Source organism: Lates calcarifer, linkage group LG7_1, assembly GCF_001640805.2.
Source record: "Lates calcarifer isolate ASB-BC8 linkage group LG7_1, TLL_Latcal_v3, whole genome shotgun sequence".
Classification (NCBI taxonomy): domain Eukaryota; kingdom Metazoa; phylum Chordata; class Actinopteri; family Centropomidae; genus Lates; species Lates calcarifer.
Window position 1 is genome coordinate 14,644,592 of NC_066839.1, and position 8,255 is coordinate 14,652,846.

Genomic DNA, 8,255 nt, shown 5'->3' on the forward strand with positions numbered 1-8,255 from the left:
TGTTAACATTTTTATCTAAGAAAAATGTAATCATGTAAAATTACACAATTTTAGTATTTGGTAGAAAGCATTCTTCTCACTTCGGGTTCAGTACATTCAGGTAATTTATTCAGCACATGGTAGGCAGCTAAATCTCAATATAAAAAACATATATGTGATCATAGTTTTACATCTGGGTCAAACAGTTGTGGCAACAGTAGTGTTAGTTTGCTTTAACTGACTGTACTTTGTATTTAACTGACTGTACTTTGTATTTAACTGACTGTGCTTTGTATTAGTAGGTTTTGGTTTCTTCATACAAGTGATAAGCAGTTTGTTAGTCACAGAAAAATTGTGAAAACAGACTGTTAATACTTTTCTGTGAGCAAGGTAAAGCTCCTGCATACAAAAGATCAACCACCAGAAGTGTTTTGACGTATTGTGGCTTATGAGGCCTCCACTTGGGACTGCGACTGATTGCCATAGCGACTGCCACCTACGGACACCTTTGTGGGCTTGCGGGGGTTTTAAATAAAGCAAACATAACAAGGTTAAAACAAACCATAAACCACAACTCCCAACTATTGCTTGACCCTCACCCTGGACTGTCTACTGTACAGGTTGTAATTACATTCTTTGTGTGTGATCACCTGTCATGTGATAGCTAATTTGATTTAACAAAAAAAGATTATCCTTGACGTACATGCAATCTCTCTGAGCTACACAGTTAAAAACAATTTGTCTAGCCAAAAGAAACACACCACCTACTTTAAGTAACAACCAACTTTACCCTGTATCATTTGATAAGGGGATTGGCTGATGATTGGCTTACAGTGGAGTGTAATTTAATATACAAACCACAAGATTTAGGATGAGTATGTACAGCACTTCTTCATTTAGCATTAGAATCAAACAACATGAATTTGAACAGAAATAAACTATTCATTTTAATGAATGATAACCTAAAGTATGTGAAATTATAGATTAGAAGGTTAGAGGTTATATTGTCACTCAGAGCACTGCGTTAGAATAACCTGAATGTCGTTTGGTTACATTTTACTGTGGCTACAAGGTTGGCTTTCATTTGTTCGCAGTCAATTTACATAGTGCACTTGACTCATGGTTTAATTGCGCAGAAACTTTTAGTGCATGGACTTTGATAAAAGTAACCTGATAAAAGAAAGCAGCTGCAGAAGTATGGCATTTTGAAGAGAGGGATCAGAAGGTTAATCCCTTCTTACCTGCCTACACATGCTTGCAGCTTCATTGCACTCAGAAGCATTGTCTACAGTCATTCAACTCAATGGAAACACTCTTAACATTGTCATGGCAGTAGGAGTGCCACTGAGCAGAGAAATATTCCACCTGTGTTTACTCCTTTATCTGACAAGTGAGAATTAAAATCTTTACACTTTCCTGTTAAAGTCAATCATGAATCAGACGCATATAATTCAATTAAAGCTGATTGTAACAATAAAACTACCAGCACTAGTTTTGCTTCCCAGTGAAGGAGTGTGCAGTCCTATCAACGAGGACTAAGATATTTTTAAAATATGATCAAACCAAAGAAAGACAAGACAGTCTCAATGACTCCTCTCAAGAGGGCGGGGTGGGGGCGAGAAAAGGGGGAGGCAGAGGAGAGGAAGGATAGTACTTCATCCTTTGACCAGGCTGATGACTGAGGAGGAGGAAGAGGGCCTCATTTGCTGACAGCTCCCCAGATGATAAGTCCTACTATAACAGCAGCAACAGCCAACACTATCAGCAGGATGCATATCTTCTTCCGGGAGCTCCTCTGAGGGAGGGGAGGAAAGAAAAGCACAAAGTGGTTGTTCTAGCATTGAATAAATATAACGGCATCATCTGAATTTCAGGGATGGTTTCACTCAGGCTAGTTGGTGTTTTGAAGTGACTCACAGGCGTAGCTTGAATCAGATTACCTTGTGTAACTTTTTCTTTTATGTTCACCAATATGCCTCTTTCTCTAAGTAAGAAAAGCTGACTAATAACTTGGTTACACAAGCAAGTCTGTGTGCAGGTGGTGGAGAGTCATAAATACACACACCCAGGCATCTCTGCCTTGAGGAACAAAGTCTTGCTTAGATTCCTTCACTGAGCTTCCAGTTAGAGACTAACTTCTCTAAAATGTATACATTAAACTGCCTCTCCATTCCTCCTGTCCTTATTCATTTCCATCAATCCCTCCTTTCTGTATCTTTACCTGGTATTCTGCTGCACGTGCTAGCTGCTGGGTGCCACTCTGGACATTCACATCTGCATTCTCCACATTGGCTTCTATACTGTCTGTAGAGCACACAGGAGACACACACTTTTACATGAAACAGGTGGGCAGAGGGAGGAAGCGGGTTTAATGTTTCATTTCATTTATGAGATACTGTGTCCAGCATCATTAGGCAGATTCTGTGTAGATATATGAATGATATCATCTCTAGGTAGATTTTTCATTGTAAACAGTTACATAAAAGGAAATACAGACAGACAGGTGTGTAGGTGACAGATGCTCACCTATCATGTCTCCCTGCTCATGCACCATCATCCCCAGGTCCTTGAAGATGTCATTGATATCTGTGATGTCAGCCTAAACAAGGGACATGAAGACAGATGGTTCACACAACTTTGTCTGAGTTATGCAGCGGCGCTGCTGTTGCAGACATCTGCTTCTTATTTGTACCTCCAGCTGCCTGATGGCCGACTCTCTCTCCTGGATCAGCCTCAGGTCTTCTTCAGTGATGGCCTCGGTCTGAGCCTGCACCTGGGAGTCACTGCAGGGACAAATATAGATGCAGTGAGAATAATGAAACTAATAATGACTATAATGATGATAAAAGAAAGGACAATAAAAACAGAAACAGTAGACTGACCTTTGGAATGGAGATGCATTTCCAAAGTTGTCCTCGGGCTGGCCTCCCTGTTAAATTCAGAGGTTTGGATAAACATACCTTTGTACTTCATATTGCAAATGTACACCAGAGGACATTGTTTACTGTGATTATATGTACAGCATGTACAGAGTGTTATAGGGATGTTATAATGGCCATGACCGCAATGTCTCATTAAATATAATTTGATCCAGTATCTGCAGAACAGTTTGTTGAAAATGTATGTATGGTGACACAGAGCAAATAGAAACCTGCAGCTTTTTCCTCCCAGTCAAGATCATCCATTTAAAGCAAGTAAGGAACTGTTCCTGCTTATCAGTATGAACATAGCAGATATAGATACTTTTCTATGCACTGAGATTAGTGGTGAGGGAACAGAGTTGCCAAGCAAGCAGGCTCTCCTGAGGTAATAGGAGTCGCAAACAGTCACAATTAAAAAGGCACCGTCCAAGGCACAGTAATGTGAGAGCTTTTTGTGAAACTTTGCTTCTAAACTTTCAGTTCAAATAAATATGAATAAACAAGTTATTCCAGATGACTGAAATCTGTTTTGGTAGACATTTACAATCATTAAGTACATTTTGGAGAAACTAAAAAAAAAAGCTCATCAGCTCCTTCCATAAGATATTTTGTACTATCTGGACTAACTATATGGAATACGGTTCTTTCAAAAGGAAGAGAACCCTCTTGATTTTTTTCAGATTTTCTGAATATTACACTCAAAATTCAGACTAGATGACACTAGTATTTTTTTTTCCCACAAATAAATCCAAAAAGCACAGCATGTGGCTGTGGTAATTCTACTATAAAGTCCAAAGGATTGTATGTACAGTGTAATTTAGAGACACGTGGAGGCACACATCTGGACTTAGTGTATCAACTATTTCTCAAGTGCTGGGAGTTCCCAAGAGCTCAACATGCTCCACCATTAGGAAATGCAACGCAAATAAATTTACTGATGACACTTATAATACATAAAATAAGATAGCAGCATATTTTTTTCATCAGTGCACTCCTCTAGAAAATAAACTCAGAAATTTAAACATGCAGCCTATACAGTCTTTGATGTATTGCAGGTCCTTTTTGTTTATCTGCTGGCATTTACTGTATGTAAAAACTGATATGTGTAATAAGCCAAGATAAGTTGAACTGGTTGGTTGCAGTATGAGATGTTGCCAGAGGAAAATCTCTGCAGCACCTCACACAAGTGAGTCAGTAAGCTTTGATGGGATATAACAGTGCCTTACTGTCTTTGCAAAAACTCAAGTATGCCTAACTAAGCCTTGTCTGTTATTTTATAGATTTGTAGGTGGAGTTTTTGTCTGTTTACAGTGTATAGTCAGCTTTCATTTTCCTTTGTATGCACCTGTACCCAGCTGAGGTTGGATGTGCACGTACTTCACCTCACTGGTATATAGATTAAAGCTAACTCACAGATATGTTATTTAATCACAGTCTATTTCAGTGCTCTACAGCCTGGCACTTGTGACCTTACAGGCGCAGCAGATGACTCACCGACACCCTGGAGCTGGCTCTGACTCTGGCCACAAACTCTCTCTCTCTGTCAGCTGCCTGCCGCTGGGTCTTTTGGAAGCTGTTTAGGGCGGCAGAGAAGTCATTCAACAGGCGATCTTTCTGTATCTTTCTCTGCCGCTACGAGACACACAGAGAGAAGAGAGAAGCCACAGTGTTAAAGATACAAAAGTTAAATTTAACCAGTCTAGTGTGGTACCTAACTATGAACAAATTTTTTGAAGAGTTCAGTACCTGATCAGGGCCGACAGGAAGTGCAGCGAATGCCTTGATCAGTCGGTCAGTATCTTTGGCTAGCTGGTTGCCCTGCTGCTGTTTCTGTTGCCTGGTGACCGGAGACAAAAAAGAAAGGCAAGAAGGCAAAAACTGTTTCATTCTGTTTCAGACAGACTGGCCAGACCTTACTGTAAGACACACAGTTTATGAAGAGAGGACATGGAGGCCAGTCAAGTATAATGAGACTCTTCTTACAGTGAAACTGTTAAATAGCAGTGATATTGGCTTTAAAACCAATATCACTATCAGTCCAATAATGTCAGTTTTCGCATCTGTATTTGTGCAGTTTACCATGATACATCATTTATGCAAACACACAACCCAACCTCCGTAACTCACAGTGACTGTCGCAGCTGACTGCTGTCCTGCTCCGTTCCCAGCAGAGACACTGCCCTCTGCAGCTCAGACGCTGAAGAGGAAGAAAGAGTGCAGGCATTTTATTTATCTGCACTGAGGTAACACAACTCACATGCTGGAGTCAGTGAAGTGGGCGCAATCTGAATGTGGTAGCTGATGACGATGACGTCTGTGTATGTGTGAGTGTGTGTGTGTAGAGTGTATCATTACTCAGCAGTGTGAGCTTCTGGATGTTGGAGCTGATGTTGTGAACTAAAGCGCTAGGCTCCTCTGGCATCCCAGCCTGGTAGGCCATGATGAAGAGCTGTGAGGACACACAACAACCTTAGTCATTCATGAGTCAAACTGAGATATCATTACTGTAATTATTTCAGTGAGTTGGTGATTGACATGTGGAAAAAAACTTAGGGCATTTAGACCAAATCCATTTGGCAAGTTTATTTGAATCATTTCTTTTTAGTGTATTGCCTATATATCAACATTTTAGTGGCTATTAAAGCCATGGATGGTTTCAATAGAGGTAATACAGCAGCTGTAGACATCTAAAGAAACTAAAATAGCCTACACATCTTATGACCTCAAAGTCACCAAAAACATGAACTGTCATTTCCCTTGTGGCCTTGTGGTAACATTAACTGTGTGGCCCACAGTGCTGGGTCACCTCAGGCTCAGGTTTTAACCCCGACATAGACTGTCACGTCTATAATCTACATTCCATGGTCAAAGTGATGTGGACGCTGTGGTTCACTAATGTGTGAACCTGGATGCTGCCATGTCTGAGAGCATGAGTGAGGTGTGACATGATCTTGGGTGATAATGAAATTGATTTGAAACAGCTGTTGATAAACAGCTGAAATTAGCACAAAGTAAAGGATAAACTGATGCTATTAGCGCTAAGTAATCAATTAAATGGGACTAGGAGGGTAGGCCAAACCAATAAAAAACATCCCACTGTTAACATATAATACCTCAGAGTGTCCGCATACTTGTCAACACAGTGTAGAACAAGCTGATATCAGGTAAAACTAGCTGTTACAGCAGGGTCATTCATAACATTTGGTGGAACATGAAGTTTTAATTAGGACAATTTATGATCCATTTTCTAATGGTGCATTTGCTCTCATTTACTATATAAACAGGGGCTGGGTCAATGTTGACTATACGCCAGTCATGCAGACTTCCTGTGCTGTTGACTGAAGAGGACTGAACCATGACCAGTATGCAAAGAACCATCTGTTAAGAAACTCTCAAACTGAGGCTACAACCGAACCTGTTATTATTACAGCAAAAGGGTTTCTGATCATTTTTTATTAAACAGCACTTTACATTTACTAATGCTTTTCGCTCCTGTCAGACTTGTTGCTCCTCCCGGTTTGCATATATTTGTCCATTTACTACAGCTGCCAAACTGCCAGCGAGAAGAATGCGGAAATCACAGGAGTTTAAAATGACATGAGAACTGCAGAAATGATCGTTACTTAAGAGCCACGTATATTCACCAGGGTTAAAGCTACTTTATGTGAATTTTATTCCACCGCTGGCACAAACATGCAACAGTCACTAAATCATAATCAAAGTCGCAGCATAATTTGAAGATTTCTGTCTCTTCTCTCTCGTTTTACGGAGAACCAAATCATTTAAAGTCTTTTGTTCCTACATATATAACAGCATCGCGAGATCGGGTTTAACATCTTAACGTGTCCACACTTTCAATCCTTCCTAACTGTTCGGCTTCGTGTAAAAGTTTGGTGTTTTACCTCTTTCTTGAGACTCGCAGCGGCGGTTTGTTTCCTGATTTTCTGCCACTCCCCCGTCACATGATGTCTGGAGAACTGAGGACGAAATCATTGGTAGAAATTATATGTCATGGGAAAGATCACATGAAGCATCAAAAGCGAATTTAAAACAAACATTATGACAAGAAGCTTGATTGTGTCCAGTCCCGTGTGTCTGAAAACTGTTGATGAATTATTTAAGCGTTTAAATAACTGATATTGTGTATCATTATGGTTAATACTACTACTACTACAAAACACATTATATATTTTTTGCTCCTCATGTCTGTGCATGTCTGTCTGTGTGTGTGTATTAATCTGTTATTTATACCCAGTAGCCCACAAAAGAAGATGCTTGCCCATGTGCTCTGCTTATTGTGATGTATTCTCATAGATTAAGAAAATATACTCCAAGTATACTATAATCTTGTTTTGTTTGCATCATCTACAACATTTCATCATTAATAAAAAGCCAATAATACATTGTATAGATCATAATTTCACACAAAAAGGCATTCATTCTGCATAACAAGTCATCTTACTAATGTTGTTATTTATTGATTTGACCATTTTTCTGGAAAATTCATGGAGTTTAGGGATTTAACAACCTAATGCATGCTAATTGCATATGGAGATTCCAGTATATTTCAAAATTACCTTATTTAAAGTAAGAGATAAAATATATATGAATAAAGTATTCAGTATTTGTCCACCAGCATTTTCTTCTCGGCACTGCATCACATCAGAGCCTTAAATTTGTAAAACTATAATTGAAAAATTGGCTAAATGAATAAAATATGAAAAATCAAACTCATTAAAAAAAAAAAAAAAAAACGTTGGAGAGCATTTATTTGTCTGGCCAAAGTTTTCCAATGTTGCCAGTGCAGGTGTGGGTGAACTTGGATTCATGACCTTTACTATGTTCACATGTACTACACTTACACAAACATGTGTTTGTCCAGAAGACACAGAGATCAGTTGCTGTTTAAGGTGTAGATCTCCAATTTTACTGGACATCTGCTGTTCTATGCAATTTCAATAGGACACAGTGTTTACACACCGAGGTTCAGATGGGTTAATCACACAGTCACAAACTCCAGTTCCTGGGAATCCAGTCTCCCACCCTCACATTAGGTGCATGCCTTCAGTTGGGGCTGGGTGAAATAAAGTTGAAGTCAAACAGTATGCAAAAACAATACCATGCTGATCATGAGAGGACTGAGACATATCAGTGTGCATGTCTCAAATCAGTTGACCTTTTCTTTTGCAACTACTGCACATGATAAAAGTCACATGGGCTTTCAGGTACAAAATGTCAGTCAGGTCCTGTGTTATCTTAATCGATTGACCTCTCAGGGCCTAAAACTTCTTTGAGAGAGTGTTGACAAACAGTACATGGTGCTTACTTAACAGCTCAGTGTTCTGCAGATGTGGC

The 8,255-nt window shown here is 39.5% G+C and overlaps 1 protein-coding gene across 1 annotated transcript; it reads right to left on the reverse strand.

Annotated features, from left to right (window-relative positions):
- Nucleotides 1-86: 86 nt before the first annotated feature.
- Nucleotides 87-6,888, reverse strand: stx7l (syntaxin 7-like). Its single transcript, XM_018696159.2, has 10 exons — nucleotides 6,803-6,888; nucleotides 5,256-5,349; nucleotides 5,028-5,097; nucleotides 4,647-4,737; nucleotides 4,395-4,532; nucleotides 2,862-2,908; nucleotides 2,672-2,762; nucleotides 2,506-2,578; nucleotides 2,201-2,283; nucleotides 87-1,774 (listed from the first exon to the last, which is right to left on the reverse strand). The coding sequence occupies exons 2-10, from the start codon at nucleotides 5,338-5,340 to the stop codon at nucleotides 1,679-1,681; spliced, it is 774 nt and encodes a 257-aa protein (XP_018551675.1). The 5' UTR covers nucleotides 5,341-5,349; nucleotides 6,803-6,888; the 3' UTR covers nucleotides 87-1,678.
- Nucleotides 6,889-8,255: the final 1,367 nt, after the last annotated feature.

Excerpts from the sequence above, each read along its gene's own strand:
- stx7l (XM_018696159.2), bottom strand. The coding sequence starts at position 5,340 with ATGGCCTACCAGGCTGGGATGCCAGAGGAGCCTAGCGCTTTAGTTCAC. Across the intron at positions 4,738-5,027 it reads AGTCAGCTGCGACAGTCACT|GCAACAGAAACAGCAGCAGG; the intron begins GTGAGTTACGGA and ends TCCGGTCACCAG. Across the intron at positions 2,763-2,861 it reads AATGCATCTCCATTCCAAAG|TGACTCCCAGGTGCAGGCTC; the intron begins GTCAGTCTACTG and ends TTGTCCCTGCAG.